The sequence below is a fragment of the Camellia sinensis genome, chromosome 2, assembly GCF_055761805.1.
Source record: "Camellia sinensis isolate YWXY chromosome 2, ASM5576180v1, whole genome shotgun sequence".
NCBI lineage: Eukaryota > Viridiplantae > Streptophyta > Magnoliopsida > Ericales > Theaceae > Camellia > Camellia sinensis.
In genome coordinates, this window is record NC_138962.1 from 209,110,277 (window position 1) to 209,131,957 (window position 21,681).

Here is a 21,681-nt window from a genome sequence, read left to right on the forward strand (position 1 = left end):
TCAGTAAGTTCCATGCTAGCCCTAGAACCCAAAATCCGAAGCTATGATAAAATATCCTAAGTTCTGTATGGGAGCATCGGAGTTGGCACAAAGAATGCCCATAGACTAAACAACAGGACCCAACTTCAAAGAGAAACGAAAATGTTCGCCTGGTATTTTTTGAAAGAGAAACGTGAGAAATTGCTTAACAATCCTAAGTCGAAACATCAACACCATTCATCCAAAAGGAGAGGGTTTTCATCATGACCCCAATGGAAAGCAGAGCCACATCCTAGGTTCTGCATCAGAGTTAGCACAACGAATGCCCAGAGACTAAATCAGCTGATCTAACTTTGTATAGCGAGCTCACCAAACTAATCGTTTGCATTCTGTAAGAGGGGCTAATTTGAGCCCACTAAATTATTTAGGCCCAATAGCCCAAGATTAGTGGGCCCGAATTTATCGCAAGTCCAAGATTGGTAGGTCCGGATTTATCGCCATCAAACGGACTAAATCGCTCTAAGCCTCGAAAGGGTTCGGATCCACGAACTTAGAGACATACTCGGGCCCGGACTCGAAAGGGTATTGAGTAAGCCTAAAGATCCGAGGCACTCGGACTCGAAAAGGGTTCGGATCCACGAACCTAGAGATCCGAAACACTTGACTTCGAACGGATTCAGACGTAATCTAGAAGTCGCTCCGTTAATGAGTCCCAGAACACTTGCGGGCTCGGAGCTTTCCGGGATCTACGCACCAGAACCATGGGCGTAATGGAGTCCGAATAAAAGACCCGATCCCGAGGACGGTGAGTGGAGATAAATTCACTCTTCGGTTAAACTAGCCTATACCCGGGTCGAGGTGGCACGACCCCGGGGGGTCCATGAGACTCGGCAATATTTTGCGGTAGGACGTCCTCTGGGACTACCCCTGACCCTTTGGGATGATTGGGGATCATTGGTTAGGTGTGGCTAAGAAGAAGGGTTCGCCGAGGGATTGATCTCTTCTTCGGGGTTTTCTCATCCTCGGAGAAGTCACCTCCTCGGAGAGGTCACCTCCTCGGACAAGGTGGTTAGAGAGAATATCCCCCATGTGCCTTGCACATGGGCTCCATCCTACATCATGAGGTGCCTATAAATAGCACCCACCCATAGCTTTACAAGGGATGGATTTTGGAGATTTTTGAACTCTTGGGAAAGAACTAATTTCCCTTCTCCATTATCAACCTTGAGAGTGAAAGTGGGAGATCCATGGGAGAGCCTTGCCATTATTCTATTTTCTAGCCATTTTGCCTTCTTCTTCACCCAATCTCTTATCTCCATCATCTCCTTTACTCTTGTGTTCTTGAGTTGAGACCATTGAAGAATCTAAGCCTCTCACATTTCTTTTAGAGAATTCGAAGTTGTTCTTCAAGGATCTTCGAAGATCTTCGAATTTTCCAACTCCTTTATTGAACCCTCTCCTACACATTCCATTTTCTGAAAGAGACTCGTGAGAAAATGGGTGAGGGCTTTCATCAACACTATTCATCCAAAAAGGGGAGAGGGCTTTCATCATGATCCCAATGAAAAGCAGAGGAACAGAATTCCTATACAAAGCAAGAAAGAGGATTTGGTAAAGTGAATTTAGAAAGAAGGTAGGTCTCCATCTCCCCTACTTCTAGAAGCTCATTTTTTTGTTCTTTTCTTTTTTCTTTTTTTGCCCTTATGGGTAGTAGATTAGTTGTTTTTTAATCTGAAGTGCTAATTTGGTCCATCTAGTTTAGTCCTAGTATAGAACAGTGGTTGTTTGATGCAGCTTCTAATTACAACTTAGACCATCTCCAACGTTGTATCAGATTCAGTATCAAATTTGAATTTGATGAAAAAAATCACTTTTTCTGCTCCAATGGTTTCGCCAAACTGATATCAAATTGAGAACGGAGCAAATTTTTCACCAAACTGAGAATCTACATGAGCCTTCACCAATTCACTATGCTGTAACATTCCAAGTGGGCCCACTGGTCAACCTGCCGGACGTCCGGCCGGTCGACCCACCGGTCAATCGGAAAAAGGTTCAAACAATTCAAATAAGTAGATTCAAACAAGTTCAAAAAGTTTAAAAAAAAAATATTTTTTAGCCTTACCAGTCGACCCACCGGATGTCCTCTACCTTTTGATGACAACCATTGAAGCAGCTCATATCAGATTGAGAAAATGATCTTTTTTTTACTCAAATTTGATGAAAAAAAAAGTGAACCATTGGAGATGCTCTTATAAAACAAAATTAACTTAAATAAGCTAAAAATCCGGAAGCTAGGAGGGGTGTTTTTAGCTTCTATTTTCTAATTATCAACTTTCAGCTTGAGAAAAACTGCACCAAACAGGCTCAGTATTCAAGTCAGCCCTGTGCAAATGACATGGAATGTCTAAATTTGACCTAACCAAAGGTTGCACATAGTCTACAACAGCCCACACTGTCCCAAACATCTAGGGGATAGCTTTTGCACAGGCCCAATAACAAATTCTGTTCATGTAGCGTTTTCAAAATGTTTTATGGCAACAAATGCAACTTCTAGAAGAAATGGTTGCTGCAGATCACAAATGCATATTGTACAAACCATGCAACTGAGCATCTCACCGATACACATGAAAAAATGGTTCCTCATCTAGAATGTGTTACAGCAATTGTATACATCATTGCCAATCACATACCAAACATCACTTTGGAAGGGAAGAATGTGCAGAATTTATGAATTTCCTAACCTGTTTTTAATGATGCACAATGGATCAGCTATGCCAACTACAGTCACTCTTGCTGTATTCCAGAGGGGGCGAGGATAATAGAATTTATCCCCTTCTAAAATTAATTTCATGAACTCTCTGCCTGCACTTTAAACAACGTATATCCACTCACACATCTGTTTTCTGCAACCAAAACAAAAAAAGGAAGGCTCTTTAGTACTTTTTTCCATCTCAAAGAAGATAATAAATAAAGAAATAAATACGCCACATCAAATGAGCAACATAGTACTGCAAAGGGTCCATATAAGGAGAAAATGGATTGATACAAGGACACGAGGAGTTAAACTCGCGAATCCCAAATGAACAATAGAAGTTAAACTACAATATAGACATATTACCTGTAATGTAATGTCAGCCAGATTGCAAGCTCGCAACCAAAAGAAATATCAAGTAAGAAGTAAAAGGAGCACTCCACCTGTTCTGTCTAAAAAACTACCAAGTACACTATACATGCATTTAAATAAATGAAGACTTGTATCTTTATATTTCCTAGGATCAGTTTGTCGTCGCATGGCCACAACCCTCGGTTGAACTTCCAAGTGCAATGCTTTATTTGTTCAAGCTTGGATTTAAACAAAATTAGGGAGGGAAAGGAAGGAGGGAGAAGGCTTAGAGTCTGCATATATTAGTGAAAAAATGGATGCTCAGTACCCACCTTAACCTGCTACTATTACCAAAGTCGATTATCTTTTGAATGTAAAACCAGACCAGCTGTGTATCAGGATCCATGAGTAATCCTAGCCTTTGTTGTATGTCCTGGACCGCATGGATTTTGGGAATACTTGGTGTCAGTGGATTAAGTTCTGTGTTTCTACTGTGCGGATGTCTGTTCTGATTAATGCTAATCTGGCCGGTTTTTCTCGACACACCAAGTTCTACGACAAGGGGATCTTTTGTCACCATTATTGTTCATTTTAGTGATGGAGGCATTGAGTAGACTGCTGGATAGGGCAGCCCATCAATGCATGTAGGAGGGGTTTTTTGTGGATTCTTCGTCTGGGGCACCCATTTGTGTTTCTCATTTGCTATAAGCAGCTGATGCTTTGATTTTTTGTGGGGCAAATGGGGTATTTGAGATTTGTTCTGCTTTGTTTTGAGGAGGTTTCGGGTCTTCGGGTTAATTTGAGGAAGTCGAAGCTAACTCCAATGGGGGAGGTTGATCGTCAGTGCTAGCGGTGGTTTTAGGCTGCAAGGTGTCAGTTTTGCCGGTGTCTTATTTGAGTTTGCCGCTGGGGGCAACATTTAAGGCAAAAAGGGTGTGGGAAGGGGTTGTGGAGCTGGTGCAGTGTCAGTTGGCAAATTGGAAGAGGCAATATCTATCGAAAGGAGGGAGCTTGATTTTGATTAAGGGTGTATTGAGTAGTATTCCTACTTTATGTCTGTGCATGTTATTCTAGTGTTAGTGGCACAGCGGTTGGAGAAGCTTCAAAGGGATTTTCTATGGAGCAGTGGAAGGGAACATTTTAGGTGTCATTTGGTTGATTGGGGGCAAATTTGTTGTCCTAAATAGGTATGGGGGTTGGGGATTTAGAGTCTGGTGACTTTTAATAGAGCTTTGTTAGGAAAGTGGATGTAGCGGTTTGCATTGGAGCATGATCGATTATGGTGGAGGGTGGTGGCTTCTAAAATATAGAGTGGGTAAGGGGAAGTGGGGGTCAAGGGATGTGGCTGGTACTCGTGGGTGTAGTATGTGGAAAGGGATCTAGTTGTAGAGGGTGGAGTTTTGGGATACGGTGGGTTTCCAAGTGGGTAATGGGAGGAGAGTGCCTTTCTGGAAGAATAAGTGGTGTGGTGAGGCTTTGTTAGAGGATCGCTTTCCTTTGATTTTCAGTATTGTGGTTGATCAGGAGGCCACGGTGACATCTTATTTGGGGGGTGGGGTTGTGGTTTGGGATATTCAGTTGCAGCGGCAGGTTCAAAATTGAGAGGTTAATCAATTGGTGGAGTTGTGGGGTTTTTTGTATGGGTTAGGGGTTATTGGCGTAGGGGAGGACGTATTGGTGTGGAATGGTGTGGGAACTAAGGGATGGTTCTCTGTTTCATCGTTCTATTGGAGTTTGGTGGGGCAGGTGAGGATGGATTTCCCTTGGAAGAGTATTTAGGTACCGGGAGTTCCATCTAAGGTGGCTTTCTTTATGTGGACAGTGGCCTCAGGTCAGAATCTCACAATTGATAATTTGGTTCGACGTGGTCATATTTGAGTTAATCGGTGTTGTATGTGTTATGCTATTATGGAATCGGTAAATCATCTATTTCTACATTGTCCTGTGGCTTCTCGTTTGTGGGGCTCATTTGTTCCCTTTTTGGGATTGTATGGGTTCAGCCACATAGGGTGATGTATGCTTTGGAGTTGGCGTAGGGCTAGGGTTGGGCATCGTCAAAGACATGTTTGGTCTTTGGCGCCACTTTGCTTGATGTGGTTAGTTTGGTTAGAGCGGAATAAGCGAACTATTCAAGAGGTTCAACATGGTGTATCTTGGTTAGAAAGTCGTCTCGCCTTTTACTTGTTTTGTATAGTTGATTGGAGAGGAAGATAGATCCGGATATATTTGTTTTTTTAGATTTCTTGGATGATGTTATTGGTTAAGGGTTGGTGCAGTGTTTTAAAAACCTCCAGGCGCACCGAGGTGATAAGGTCTCCTATAGCCTAAGCACAAGGCTTGAGGCGAGGCGCACGTAGTAAAAGCAAAGCAAAATTATAAAATAGGCAAATTTTTTAACATAACAAATATATGTAATATATTAAAAATATAATATCCAACAAAAGGTATAAAGTATCACATCCACATCCACATCCACATCCACCAAAAATTTTATGGACAAAGATCATCCACATAAAATTAATAAACACATATCATTAAAATTAATAAAAAAAAATTATTTTTATAACCTAATCATCAAAATATATATACATATATATATATATATAAAAAAAATAAATAAGACAGAAAAGCCAAAAAAAAATTGAAGAGAAAAATAAAAAATAAAATAGGAGAGAGAGAGAGGGGGGGGTTAGAATCAGCCAGCATAAAAAAAGAAAAAATAAAGAAAAAAAAGAAAGAAAGAAAGAAAAGTCAGAGAGGATAGGACATAGGACAGAACAGAAGAAAGAAAGAGAGTAACTGAGAGACAGAGGAAAGAAGAAGACGATCGAATGAAGAACAAGAAGATCGAAAGAAGAAGAAGAGAATCGAGCATTGACCAGCAAGTAGCAAGTAGTAACCAGAGAGCAATCAGCAGCAAGCAAGCAGAGACCAACAAAAGCAACGAGCAGCAACGAGAGGAAGAAACGAGAAGCACATGAGGCGCTCGCCTCGAGCCTCAACATAAAGTGCTCGCCTTATCGCCTCGATTGCACCTCCTCTATGTCGCCTTACCTCGCCATGCATGAGGCGCAAAGCTGCGCCTCGCCTCGCCTCGCCTTGAGCTTAGGCACGCTTTTCAAAACACTAGGTTGGTGATTCCCTAACTGGGAATGTTTTGTATTCTTTGTATCATCTTGATGTTTTCTTAATAAAGCTTATGTATCCAAAAAAAAAATGAGTAATCCTAGCCTTTGAAAATCTAGGCTTCTAACTCTTAAAAATTGTCTATATTTAGAATTCTAATTTCTAAATCCTAGGCATTAGAAGTTAGAACTGTTGTTGTGAAAGGCATAAATATAGTCAGCTCAACAGGAAAGTCCACTAACAGTTGTAACACATAAATACACAGGACTGAAGAAAAAGATACAGAAAAAGCTCCTAAAACTACTATATATTACCGGTGGGGTCTCTAGCATAAGCATCAATGGTCGCAGCATTTTCCACTTTGTTCTTTCTTTTCACCATCTGAGTGTAGCAGCTGACTATCTGCTGATCAAGTTCGTAGTAGTGCTCCATCTTCTTCAAAGGTTTCATATCCAAGTCAAAAAAAGATGCCTAATAAATTGCAACTTCCATGAGCTATATATATGGAAAAAAGAGATGCTATGCATCAAAAAAACTCAACTTCTATGTTAGAAAATTTAATAACTAAAAAACTAGCAACCTTTTTTCAGGGAAGACCATCAGGAGATTACCACATTGTATATGAAAATGTAAATCCCACAACAATACTTCAATATAACAACAGCTTCATCCAAATTTTTATGAAAATTTGCAATCTAAAGATGAACCCATGTTTTTCATATGACACCCAAACACCACTTGAATTGTTTGACACCAGCCACATACTGAAATTTTAAATGATAGATTTGGATAGGCTGCATACCTTGTAATCAAAACTTTGATTAGTTGTTTCTAGAAATACACCACTATATGAAGATTCCACATCCCCATCTTCCCTGGGTCTAAAACTAATCATCATGCTCAAGTCCTTTGCAGTTGCAGCTATCAAATAGTCCCTCACAATTTTCAAGCTCTTATCCAAAGGCATTGAATGTAGATAAGCATATCTGCCTGACAGTTGGTCTTCACCCAGATCTCTACATGCTATACAAGGCTGAGAAACAACATCATAATATGCATGAATTGCCCCTTCTATGTCAAAGATATCAAGCTTTTGGACTTCAAGAAGCCGATCTAGTAACCCTGATCCGGAAACAGCTTCAGTAACAAGTTGCAGGAAATTCGTTGTACGTAAGCCATCATCTGCCTGAATAACACACTTGAGAACATCTTCAAATGCATTACCAATCATACAACTAGTAATATCTGCCCCACCACCCAAGCCCCCAAATATGAGGGAACCGTTCAAGAAAACACGAAAATTGTTCTGAGGAGTGCAAAAGAGAGCCGTGATTGCTTTATGTACTCTCTCCTTGGATCCAGAGAGCATATCCAAGGGATCATATTCACTTGTATCTGATATCTGAATAAAAAGCCGAACATATTGAGCCAATACTAAAGTGAAAAATAAATAGCTGATTGAACCAAAGCCAAATATAAATGCTGATTTGTAATGCACATGAACTGAGAGATCCCTCCCATTATAGCTTAGCCTCAAAGAGAAAATAGTAAGAAAAAAAAATACCTCTCTTTGATGCAATTTCAATGACTGGTGCATTTTAAAACGAGTTATTCTCTTTTTAATGGCATTTTCTTCAGATATGAATCTTGAATCTGGAAGAAATCCACATTTGGGCTGTATTTTACAAACAAGAAGAAAGTGAAGGCAAAAGAAAACAAGTAGCATATTAGATTGTTATGGCAAAAACCAAAAAGCAGAAAAACCAAGATGTTGATTGAGGAAACACACCTTTATCTCAACAGAGATGCTGAATTTCCCTTTAAGATTACCTGGACAGAAAAAGAAATCATAATACCACTCATATAAAAATGTAATTAAGAAAAGTAAACTAGTTTTCAACATTAAGCAATGGAAAATTTACTACTTTAAAAATCAAACTAGCTATTTCTATATATATTATATAAGAACTTTTCAACACAAATATAAAAAATTTAAAAATTAAAAAAAAATTAAAAAAGAAGAGAAAAAAGAACTAGTTTCCAACATTTCATGAAATCATGTGCTTGCATATTCTCCCATGAAGACACCAGTCATGTCTTCCTAAAGCACATTGTAATATGATTAATAAAAAACTAAGTCAAACTTGCAAAAACTTTGAAACTTAATTCCACAAGGCCCATTCTAGATAGAAAACAATATATTCTATTATTCCCATAGCCCACCAAGCCAGAAATCCACTTCAAGGGGGGTAACCTATTGCTAATATGCAAATATGCCGGAAAAGGTTCAACAAATATAAAACAATTAAGAAACAAAACACATAAATTTCAATTGAAACACAAGTCTCTCACACAAAATTATTTATGAAATTTGCACATGGATTAATAATTAAAATTAAAAAGCAAGAGTATTTATTTTTTATAAAAACATCTAACAATTATTCAATACCTTAGAAGTAATCACATTGGTCGTTCAAAATTCTCTACCACGTGATGAATTACAATAACCAAGTACCAGAATAAACTCCTAAGCCCAATATTAAATAGATTTTAGACAAGAAAGAAGCCATGTTTCTTGCATCCTAGCATGACACTGACTAAAAGTTGGAGATATCACTTCAAAAATTATGTCTTACAGAATTTGCCTTCTATGGTGCAAGGAGAAGATCTTATTTGAAAGTTCTCAGGAGATAGTAATTACCCTGGGGAAAAATTGAATGATCAGATATAAGAAGAGCATAATCACAAAGGGGGTTGACCTTGGCTGCATCAACTCGCCAAGAAGGGCGCTGGCAAAGAACATTCTTTTCAACCAATTCCAAAAATTCACTGGATACATGGACACGAATCTGCCAGATACGAAGGAAACAACAGACAGCATGTTACTGATGTCATAAATGATTATGTTGTTGCTAACAATGATATCCGCCAAAAACAAAAAAAAAAAACAGAAATTGCAGTTTCCTTAACGCTTTCTCATAGATAATGAAAAATATATAACCCTTAAGTGCCTGCCCAAGCATAAACCACAAGATTCCAGCCCTTTGGCCTTTCCAATTTTTCCCTTGAATGGACCACAAAGGACAGCTATGTATCAGTTAAGCAACATATGGCCAGATGCAGAGCACATCATTTCAAGGAAAACCCATGAAAAGATGTTAGTTCCAAGAATTGTTGAAGATTTCTTCCCTTTTTTTCATACAGCATTTGGAGCAGATATCAAAAGATGTGTGTGTGTATATGAAAATGAAATCAGAATGGCAGCTATGAAGCACAAGTAAAACTTTCCTAAAACAAGCTGTAAGCCAAAATTGTCTTCTCCTCAAAACTCTGAAAAATTAGCTATACAAATACAGCAAACAGTGGAGGTGTAACAAAATTCCTACAACCACTCAACAGCAACATACCCCAGCATCAACATGTTCAGAACCTAACAGTGGGGTGATTATATGCTGCACATATAGTTGCTCGGCAATTTCCCTTGATGGGGCTGATCCAAGGTCTTCAATTTCTTTCCATAAAAGGCACTCATCTGTAGTTAGAGCTAATTCAGCTGAATGATTATCCTCATTATCAGATCCATATCTAGGAGATTCGCATCTAGGAGATCCGTTCCTAGGAGCTTTTTGTATGCGTAGTACCTTCCCAACCTATACAAAATTGAAGAAAGATGTTGTAACTTGTAAGCAACAAATGTAAGTACACTCCAATGTCTTTAAACGAAAGCATGTTGCCCAACTTATTGACTCATTTTTATCACCCACTTTCTCTAATTTTTTAGAGATAATTGTAGGAATTTTATCTCATTCTATAATTTTATGCATCTTTTTCTAGACAAATCTATGAAGTGCTGAGCTGGAGGGAAAAGAGTCAGTAATGAGGGGCCAAATTGCCAAAAGAAGGCATAGGGCTGATCTCACCTGGCTGTTGATGGGTTGGCTTGAGTTTTATTTAATTAAATCATTGTTAAATATTACTCAATAGAGGCCAATTAGACCAATAAAATTATAAGAGATTAGTCTCAATTAAACATTATTTGTACAGTTTTTATAATTGAGGGGGTCTGTATGGATTTATAGATAAATAGTAAGGAGACATTAGCTAATAGTTGAGAGAATTAATGTACAATATCCTTATGCCCATAAAGTTTCACAAGTGATCCATTTAAATGAATTATAGGAACTCACAAGTAGACTATATTCTTTCTCTTAACACAATTTAATTGCTTTTATTTAGTAAAAAAATTTGTTCAATATGATTACATACCAATCAAGTAAATTATATTATTTGTTTATTGCAAGAATTTTTTAACACATGACATAGGCCGAATTAAATTTTTCGAAAATGGTAGGATAATCATTTGTTCTTATCGCAATTTGTTTATCACCTAAACCACCTATGTGATACCAATGTAGCATCGACACATGAGATGGTATACAAAACACGATAAGAAAATATGGTTATCATAACATTATTGTAAATGTTTATGAGATCATTATATGAGTCATTAAATTTTGAAAGGCAACACATTGTTGACTTTACAATTTTTTTGGAAATGTTAGATTGAATTCGGGGGCCATCATGAGATATACAAAAAAAATTTAGAAATAGCATACATAATGTTGGAGGGGCCAGGACTCCCCTTGATGCCCCCCTCCCTCCACCCCTGAGCTTTGTTATTAGAATCTTACGATTTGCGATTCGATTCATGATTCGATTCGCAATTTTTGCAAAATCGATACGAATCTATAGATGAATGAATCTCTAGTGAATCGCACGATTCACAATCGATTCACAATCCGATTTACTTTTTATAATTCATGCAATTTTTGAAATTATTGTGTATGGCATACTTTCAATTTTTTGTTCTCCATCTTCTTAGTGAAAATGATATAATATAACTTCTAATATCGTCTAATACCAAGAAAAACAACATATATACATGATTTATTGTTATTTTAGTGATCATGGAATTTTTAGTAAGATCCAATCAGATTCAGTCAAACTCAATATATTTTTAACCTTCTCATTTTCTTCCCCCAAAAAACATAATATATCTTCTAAAGATGCTTAAGATTAAATTATACTATGAATTATCTATTGCTATTTTATTAAATTGAATATAATTGAATATTACATGTGTGAGGTCAGTTGTACCTTTTAAAATATTTTAGGCTTTAAAATAAAATATTCTAAATAATTCTTTCTTATTATTTGCTTATTGTTACTTAGAAAAGTATGTATGCTTATTGTCCAAATATCAATATCATTGTTAATTATTGTTACTTTGAAAATTGATAGTTTGTCTATTTGATTATTATTTTTATTAAAAATGGTTGATAAGGAATATCTAAAAAAGAAAAAAGGTAAGATGGTGATCTTACATAGGAACATTTGTTAACTTCTTACCTATTAAATTATGTGATTATCATTCAAAATAACATTTTCATTGATTTAAGTCTAATTATTTCATATTCATAAGATATATTTAACATCTAAATGTATAGATATATATTTTTAAGTAACTTAAAAAAAAATGACCAAATCTTTACGATCCATGATTTGATTCGATTCGATTCGATTCATGATTCGGTACGTGGCCATTTCGATTCACGATACGAATCCCGATTTGATAACTATGTCCCTGTGTATGATAATGGTATAGGTAAACTGACAAGAACCCTCTCTCTCTCTCTTCCCCCCCCCCCCCGGATGCTCCCTCCCTCCACCCCTGAGTATGATAATGGTATACGTAAACGGACAAGAACTCTCTCTCTCTCTCTCTCTCTCTCTCACACACACACACACACACACACACACACACATTACTAAATAGTCATTAACAATGAATAAGAAATTCACACCTATTTAACAAGTTGAAAGATTTTAACATGTTTCACTTCAACCAACAAGTTCAAAATCCAAATAAGTAACCAAGGGTACTCAAAAAAACTAATTCTAACATGTTTCACTTCAACCAATGTTTGATTACCCAGAAAGTAAAGAAAGCCAATAAAGGAAATTTGTTATTATGATTTGAAAAGAAATTAAAAAGCTTGGCTGAAGTAATTTACATTTAGAGTGCTAGTAACCTGGCCCAATCCACTTCTGGAAAGTCAAAAATTTCACGATTCAAAATTCTCATTTCTGTTCTTCTCCTATTATTTTTCCACAACCAAAGAAAGTTTTCTTTCAAAGTCTTACACTTATACAAACTAAATCTCACTTCTTTGTACCCATTATGCTTGCAAGAAAAGAACAAACCAATTAACAGGAGCGAAGCATAAATGAACATACAAATGCAGGAGAGGATCCGTTGTAAGAAAGAACAATATTGGCAGCTCCTTCTCCTCTATAAACCCAATCACCGGCATCTTTTTTCTCTAATACCACCGCCATCCCCTGCAAAGCTATAGAAAAATACATACATTAAAGATGCATCATAGATATGCACATACATTACATACATAGACATAGAGATGGAGTGAGAGACAGAGAAAAGAGTGTCTTTGCTTTGACGACTCAGTTGCTAAATTTCTTTGGTAGTCTACAAGACTGGAATGCAATTGAATTTGGGGTCGTGGGCTACCTATTATGTGATGAGCACATTGAAAAGTTCGACTTCTTGCTACACAAAATTGTACCTTCATGACTCTTTTGTTTTCATACTTCTACTAAAACCAAAATCTCTATCCACTTTTCACGCCTCACTCCTTACTTTACAAGCCATACCTAAAACGGGATGTTTCAGAAAATTTTCATAAAAATAATTTTCAAAAACCATTTTCAAACAAGTTTTCCATATATATTTCTGTTTTTCTGTTTTCAAGAATAGAAAACAAAAAATGAAAACAACACCAAACATGGTAATGTCGCCAGTTCATGTTTTCTATGAACATGTTTTTGTGTTTTATTTTGCAGAAGACAAAAACAAAGGACATGATTGGTAGACTTTTGTTCTTAAAACATGTAAAAACAAAAACAAGAAAAACGTGTTTGTTCGGTGAGTTGTCAAAGGGGGCGGCTGGCAGCCAAAGCTAGTGGCTGGAGTGTGGGTGGTGACTGAAGTTGGTGGCCTGAGGTTAGGGGTGGCCAAAGGGTAGTAGGAAGCACGGATACGAGATACAAATATGATACAATACGGATACGGTGATGCAACAAACCTAAAAAAGTAGGATACAGGTACGACTAGGATACAGTTGTGGCACATCCATAAATAATATAATCACAAACCGAAAACTGTAAACATAAATGTTACCAAACAGGCCCTTATCAAACTGAAGATGACTTAGGAATCATTGTATTGAAATTGTGTTTCTAAAATCTCTTTTTTTTGTTGTTTTAAAAATAGTTATTTCTATAACGTTCTGTGATCTATTTTACATACAAGGACATATACGATCTCATTCTGCATATATTACATATACTTATCAGAAACATATATACTAAAATGCATTTGACAAAAAGAAATAAACAACCTGGAACTATCTGAGCATTTCTAAAATTTCACCAATTTCCAAATCAAATATTTCACCAAGAATCTCAAAGGACAGCCCATTAAACCTTCTTCAGCATGAATTCAAACAATGTCAACACCTGACCCACTTGTGAAAGCATCTATAGAAGGAGCAGGCGTATAGATCCGACTATGATTCAAATTTCAAGTATAAAATGATCTGAGCAATATCTATCAGAATGATATTCAAGCAAGATGAATGGGACAAAAGAATGATGGCAAAACCAAAGTGAGACGCATAACTAGAACAAATGCATAATTGCAGAAGAACACAAACAGCAACTTGCTTTAAGTTGAACAAAAAGCAACTTAAAAAGAATATATGACTAGCATAACTAGAAAAAACAAATGAGGAAGTATATGGTACAGTAAAGGTTTAGCTCCACAACAATCTTTGCAATCACTAGACTGTCATTACCAGTCATAGCATAGAGTACACGAATTGTCTTGAGAAACTTAAGTACGACAGAAGAAAAGTAAATAGGAAGAAAATTTGGCAGTCTCGGACAGATGTGAGAACCTTCCAAAATAAATGTTTAAAATATGATGAAAAAGGCCTAATCACCTGCCAAGGAAGCTGTTTATGTTTCAAACTTCCTTCTTACAGTAATTTTAACTCAAATTAAATTTGCATCATAGAAAGAATCCTTCTCAAACACCCAAAACCAGTTTTATTATACTGTTTATTATTCTGACATGTGGTGAACTAACTAGCCTGAGGAGGTCAAAAAGAATCGAATGAGCTGAGCTTGAGCCAATCTTCTAAGGTATTGAAATTTTAACTATTTCAGAAAATCAAAAAAAAATCCCATAGGAGGGCAACGGAAAATCCTTGTACGATTGCATTTGCATGTATCATTGCAACCAATATCTACCAAAATACAATTATGGAAAGTAACAAACTGGATATTAGCGCCTCATCTAATAGACTGAAAACTGGAAAAGTAATTCAATTAGACATCCTGAAAACTGATTGTCAATTTCAACAAAATTGAGCACATAGTTGTCAAAAGCAACTAGACAACATCGAGGGGAAATCTACCATATGAAAAAAAATAATAATAATTCCAAGCTTCTTCACATTATACCATGACAAATAAGCTATCTCCAAACATTATCTAAACTGAATCAATTACATGAGCAAGTTTTGCAACCAAAACCAACCCCATTAATTAGGAAATTACACACACACCACATGTAGAGAGAGAAGGGTGGAAGAAAAGAGCATGAAAAGGACCTTGATGGAGTTGGCACCAGCAACTACAAAATGCTTCAGGCTTTTGGTCAGATACATGTAACCATGAACACAAATGGACCCTTTAACTGTCAAATTATATATACACGCATTATAGACACACTTTAAGTTTGTTGTTTATGTATCAAACATCGATCCCAAATAACTACAACCCTACTTTCAATTTTTTCATAATTTTAGGAATAGAAAGTGGAACTAATCGAACATATATATATTATTAGCAAATAAAAGCACCAAACTAATCGCACTATATGAATTATGTGGAGGGACAAAACCATGAATTTTGGTATAGGGTTTCAGAAACATAGTAGAAAAATGAATCCAATGAATTAGATAAAGTCTACTACCCAATAAATCTTACAAACGATCATATATAAGCAGTTCTACAGGGCTGTTTGGTACAGCTTTTAGGAGGTAATTATAGCTTAGTTTAATTTGGGAGTCTGTGCCAGACTGTTTAGTGCAGCTTCTGCTTATAGCTTATTAGGCAGAAATGGCTTAAATAAGTTGAAAAAAAGCTAATTATTTGAAAGCTGGAAAAGAGATGTTTTTAGTTTCTACTTTTTTATTATCAGCTTTTAGCTTAAGAAAAGCTCCACCAAACAGGCATTACGTATATAACCTTCAAAATAAGATCACATAATCACGCTCTAAGCATTGGTCAATATCACCTTATCCATCGACAAAGTAATGTAAGCACGTTTTCATATCTAAGTAAAGAAATAGTATGAGCAATTCTAAAAAATGATCATTAAATTGGATTTCAAAATAAAACATTCCCAGATATTAATGCTTTTGCATAGTTTCACGCAAGTTAAAAAGACATAACTTTAATGATCTAAAGCTCTTGGCAAGAATTTGAGACTAATGATTCCATTAATTGTTGCCGATGTCCACTAGAAATTGTAACAATATCGTAATATATGAGATGGTTCAACAGATAAAATTGGCCTGATAAGTAGTAGTAATAAATTAATAATAATAATTTGGAGACTCAAGAAAACATTAAAAATAATATTTTTACACATTAATTTGGAAAGATAATGTACTAATTCAGAGTACAGATACCCCCCCCTAGACACCAACGATATTTAGAAAACAAACCTCATAATGTTTCTTTTCTTGGAGAAGAGCTTTTACAGATGTAAGGTTACTTGGAGGGGAAAAAAAAAGTGAACATAATTCAATTTGCTCAAATATCTTTAATCCATTAGTTTTTTTTTTTTTTTTTTTTTTAAAGAAGGTTAATAATAAAAATCTCAATATTTGTTACAATAAGATAAATTTTTTTACTATAAAAGACCAAATTTGACAAGATGAAGAACCAAAAAATCAACTAACAGTAATCACATTTATTTAAAGGTATTGAAAAAAAAAAACTCTAAACCTCTGGTCAACAAAGGAATAAAATAATTTGTTAACTGTGTGTCTTTAGCTACACAATTTTCAAATCCTAAGCCACCCATAAGGATAGAACACAGAAAATCCTGTTTCCTTCTTATGTCCATATAGACAGCAAAGCATTTTAATTTTTGTAATTCAAAATTAAAGACCTACTAATATCTTTGGCTTTTAAATTTCTAAGAATTATGATATGGACAACAGGCCTTTTATTTAAAGTAAACCAAAAGGCAATCGTAAAAAGTATGTTCATTTAAAATTAAAGTAACTTTCATAGATTTATGCATAGTTGTCAAATCGGGATTCGTATCGTGAATCGAAATGGCCTTGTATCGAATCGCAAATCGAATCGAATCGTGAATCGTAAAGATTCGGTCACTTTTTTAAATTACTTAAAAACATATATCTACACATTTAGATGATAAATATATTTTATGAATATGAAATAATTAGACTTAAATCAATGAAAATGTTATTTTGAATGATAATCACGTAGTTTAATAGGTAAGAAGTTAACAAAAGTTCCTATATAAAATCACTATCTTACCTTTTTTCTTTTTTAGATATTTCTTATCAACCATTCTTAATAAAGATAATAACCAAATTGACAAATTATCAATTTTCAAGGTAACAATAATTAACAATGATATTGATATTTGGATAATAAGTATACATACTTTTCTAAGTAATAGCAAGTAAATAATAAGAAAGAATTATTTAAAATCTTTTATCTTAAAGCCTAAAACATTTTAAAAGGTATAATTGACCTCACACATTCAATATTCAATTTAATAAAATAGAAATGGATAATTCATAGTGTAATTTTAATTTTAAATATCTTTAGAAGATATATTACGTTTTTTAGGAGGGGAAAAATGAGAAGAAAGGTTATAAATATGTTAGATTTGACTGAATCTAATTGGATTCTATTAAAAATTCCATGATCATTAAAATAATAATAAATCATGTATATGTGTTGGTTATCTTGCTATTAAATGCTATTAGAAGTTATATTATGTCATTTTCACTAAAAAGATGGAGAAAAAAAAGTCAAAAATATGTCGGACACAATAATTTAAAAAATTGCATGAATCGTAAATGGTGAATCGAATCGTGAATCGATTGTGAATCGTGCGATTCACTAGAGATTCACCTCCAAAATAGATTCACCTATAGATTCGTATCGATTTTGCAAAAATTACGAATCGAATCGTGAATCGAATCGCGAATCGTAAGATTCTGATAACAGAGGATTTATGCCTTCTTGGCATCTTTTTCTCAATTTTTTTTTTTTTTTCTGGTCAATTGGTATCTTCATACTCACAAAAAGTTGCTTTCTTGTGTGAATATCCTTTATTTGGTATATGATAAAATATATTTTTTTACAAAAATTTGCATAGATGTATTAATGTAGAAAACCCTGTTCACAAAGAGTTTAGATCTATGTTACTAGAAAAAGCTAATACCCTAGCTAATTACGTTTTGGCATGCACATTCCAAAACATGGTACACTTACATTCCAAAACAATTAATTTAGCAATATGAAACAATCCCAAAAGTTTATGTCAATAAATTTCCTTAAATGTTTCCTTATGAGGAAAAAATCAAATATAATAAATTAAAATCTAAGGTAAGTTAAGTTTTAACAAGAAAAAGCATAAAAAATGACTCACAGTACTCATAGAACTGTTCTACTAAATGAAGAAGAAAAACTAAATTTTATTAGATACCTAATAATTAAAAGAAAATTACTCTAAAAATTCCTTAAATTCGCAAATATAATATATACAAGTCTATATCTATAGTACCACATTTTAGAACATGTCCCTTACCACATTCCCGTTCCCATTCCCGTACCAGAACGATTCAGGTAACATAGGTTTAGATCAAAAAGTCACCACACTAATATGGAAATAACATTATGGTTTTTAAGATTCCAAACAGCATCTATATATATATATATATATATGTATAACTCATTACCCAAAAGAGAAGCTCCTGATTGTTAATTGCTGAAGCCCACCCAGTTGAAACCGCTGGGTCGTCTAATTTTCGCCTCTCAATCTTCGATCCCAACCCACAAAATCGTAGAAATCCAGCGAAAATTAGTAAACCAACCAGCTCAACTGCGAAGGAATAAGAAATTCGTAAGACAACGAAGAAAAATAAGATTTGCATAAACGCAAAACCCTAGATGTTCTTGTATAACACAGAATCGATAAATATAAATGCATTTACATTCTTATATGTATAGAAATGTAGAGAGAGAGAGAGAGAGAGAGAGAGAGAGAGACCTGTTAAGAGATGAAGCTCGAAGCTTGAGAGGCTGAGAGTTGCAGAGACGAAAGAGAGCATTCGGCGAATGAAGAGGAGAGGGATGTGATGTGATGTGAGAGTATACAATAATACACATACCACATCCACACCAAATTGACAAGCACAAAATTACTTGCGCATGAATTAGAATTATGATATGAGAGTAAAGATATTTTGAATCGGTGAGTTTTAAAATTATAATTTGAGCCTAAAAAAATTATTTAATTATAAATTTTGAAAAAATTTTAAATTGAGTAATGTGATATGTAATATTGAAAAATGAGTATTTTTAAAAGTGAATATGAAATTAATTTTTTAAAATTGTAATAAAACACTACATTCAAATTAAGGAATAGAATTAAACTTTAAAAGTTCTATCAAAATTTATCAAATTATAGTTTTTTTTAAAAAAAACTTGAAAAAAGAGGTTTCGTGAGCCATTATAGCATTTATAGACTTGATTTCGAGATAATTAATTGCTAATTAGATTAACTCAATTTATAAGAATGAATTATCATTGGGGCACACAAATCTAACCCATAATAACCAATTGTCAAACAAATTTAATCCAACCCACACTATTAAGGCACATGAATAGACCTTGCAGATTCGCTATACAAGTTGCAGAGTGTTGATTAAGGTCTTGTTTGGCATAATTTTAAAAAGTTAAAAAGTTATTATTCTATTTCAGTTAAATTATCTTATTTAAGTCATATCACCTCTCTAATATACCACTTCAAACCCAACCTATATTCAACCCATATTTTACAAAAAGTAAAAAAATACACTTATTTAGATCATCTCAAATCACCCCTAAAGTACAATGTAATGTGCTGAAGTAAACTAACGCTCCAAAAATCAACCATTGCTCAAATTAGTAGAGGGTGGATGCATAGTCCACTAGACCACCTGCTAGTCAAATTCCAATAACATAAAAGCATCCGCAATGGACGTGTTAGTGATTGTATTAGTGTCAGTGGCCAAATTTTAGCTAACTACAGTAACGTTTGAATCTTACAATGAAAGTGTTAAGTAGTGTGTTAGTAGATTTTGTTAGTGTCAGTTGTTAACTTCTTTGTTAGCTGTGGCTAGCTTTGTAGCCAGCGTGAGAGAAACGGAAGAGGGAGAAGGGGACATGGGAAAGTGCCTTGGGGTCGTCCGACCGGATGTCCGGCCCAATCATCCCCCGGACGTCTTGACCCTTCACAAAAAAAAAAAAAAAAAAGCCTTTGACTGATCAACCGGCCGATTGACCCACGAGACGACCTGCCCATTCTGTTGTCTTCATCCTACACCTTAACACATATTATTTATACTATTTTATTTATTATTTATATATATATACACTAAACGCACACTTTTAACACATCTATTGCACCACCACTCACTCTCTAAAATTAACAAACTCTTAACATATCTTAACATATATTTTTGGGCCCCATTTTTATTACTTTTTGTCATATAACACACATTTTAACAAACAATTTTAGTTATCCCATTGTGAATGCCCTAACAAATTGAAAAATATACTAACTGTTAAAATTAATTCAATTGTTGAATTCATTGAAATGAAATATCTTATAGTTATATTAAAAATTATATAGAAACTAAAAGTAAATCTATTAATATAAAAATTAATTACAGAATTTGACACCTAAATCTTATAGTTATATTAAAAATTATATATAAACTAAAAGTAAATCTATTAATATAAAAATTAATTACAGAATTTGACACCTAAACTAATCCGTAAGATTAGTATTAGGGTTACATAGTTTGATCATATTAGAAGAGGGCAAATTATTACTTCCTTAAGGAAGTAATAGGACCGACAAGTTTTATAATATATTAAGAGAAATTCTTCGCAAGTTCTTAAGTTCAAGGATATTCTATACTATTTTTAAAATAAAAGTCCTTCAAATTTATATTTTAAAAGACTAGGTCAAATTTTAGATTTTTTGTCCACGACTTTCTCCTTCTATATCTATATATATGTACTGTCTCTTATTTCATTAGATTATTTTTTGCAACCATCTCTTTCATCTACTATTGGTTCCGCTAGGAATAGCCGCCTCTAAGGATAAATTAAAAAGTCAAAAAATTTAAAAATTATTAGAAGAATTAAAAAAATCTATACTATTTATGGGTAATTTATGGAGAAGTCAATTTTGTCCTTTGAATTTAACTATCTAAAAAATCAAAAAGTTAAAAGTCAGAAAGGTAAAATTGTCATTTTAATTTTATTATAATATTTTATTACATATATTTTTGTAAAAAGTCAAAAAATTATCTCAAATATACATATTTTTTTCTATATTTTTTTAACTAAAAAATTAAAAAATATATTTATATAACACATCCCAAAACAACTACTAATCTACAACTATCTGCTTTCTATTTATCTCTCTCATCACCATGTGCATCATCCCAATTCTACATCCATATATGCCATTATCTTCTTAGCCCCAACCTCAATTAGGGGTTGGTTTGAAATATTTTTAAAAAATGTATTTTTTAATTTATTAGTTTATATGGGTTGGGTTTGAGTTGAGTTTGATGTGATGGGTTAGAAAGGTAATATAATTTAAATAAGATGATATAACTTAAATAGAATAATAACTTTTTAACTTTTTGTATTATTTAAATTATGCCAAACTCGACCCTACTATGTTTTGTTATACTCTTTACCTATGTGTATTTATGCCATTTATCACTGCAGCGAGAGATTGACATTTTACCTAACAAGTCAAGTTTCAACCGTTATTGTTTGTGCAATCTTCTCCAATTTGATCACATCGACTACAATTATAAATTTTATAACTTAAATATACAAAATTAATAGTTAAAAAAAAGAAGACAAAATGGTGATAATTTAAAGCCTATAAGTGAAATTAAACCAAAATGGTAATTAATGAAATGACTTGCTAATACCGTGACTCACGATATTATGAAACATATTATACATTCACCGTGACTCACCTATTA

General features: G+C 34.2%; 1 protein-coding gene across 7 annotated transcripts; it reads right to left on the reverse strand.

Annotated features, from left to right (window-relative positions):
- Positions 1 to 2,472: 2,472 nt before the first annotated feature.
- Positions 2,473 to 18,893, reverse strand: LOC114302543 (inositol-pentakisphosphate 2-kinase). Of its 7 annotated transcripts, none has more exons than XM_082916719.1 (11): positions 18,675 to 18,837; positions 18,364 to 18,506; positions 14,962 to 15,047; positions 12,506 to 12,618; positions 9,616 to 9,858; positions 8,910 to 9,057; positions 7,998 to 8,038; positions 7,773 to 7,883; positions 7,011 to 7,610; positions 6,523 to 6,643; positions 2,473 to 2,882 (listed from the first exon to the last, which is right to left on the reverse strand). In XM_082916719.1, the coding sequence occupies exons 4-11, from the start codon at positions 12,605 to 12,607 to the stop codon at positions 2,827 to 2,829; spliced, it is 1,422 nt and encodes a 473-aa protein (XP_082772845.1). In that variant the 5' UTR covers positions 12,608 to 12,618; positions 14,962 to 15,047; positions 18,364 to 18,506; positions 18,675 to 18,837; the 3' UTR covers positions 2,473 to 2,826. The 7 variants fall into 7 exon arrangements, 6 of the variants coding, with proteins under 6 accessions (XP_082772845.1, XP_082772843.1, XP_082772842.1 ...); XM_082916717.1 differs by having other exon boundaries at positions 6,523 to 6,679; positions 18,675 to 18,835; XR_014362406.1 differs by lacking the exon at positions 14,962 to 15,047 and having other exon boundaries at positions 6,523 to 6,679; positions 6,789 to 7,610; positions 18,675 to 18,842.
- Positions 18,894 to 21,681: the final 2,788 nt, after the last annotated feature.

What these genes read in the sequence shown, in the direction of transcription:
- LOC114302543 (XM_082916714.1), bottom strand. Translation starts at nt 18,735, where the DNA reads ATGCTCTCTTTCGTCTCTGCAACTCTCAGCCTCTCAAGCTTCGAGCTT. An exon ending in GCATCTCTGTTGAGATAAAG is followed by an intron (nt 7,884 to 7,997) that starts GTGTGTTTCCTC and finishes TGTAAAATACAG; the next exon opens with CCCAAATGTGGATTTCTTCC. An exon ending in ATCAAAGTTTTGATTACAAG is followed by an intron (nt 6,680 to 7,010) that starts GTATGCAGCCTA and finishes GCAATTTATTAG; the next exon opens with GCATCTTTTTTTGACTTGGA.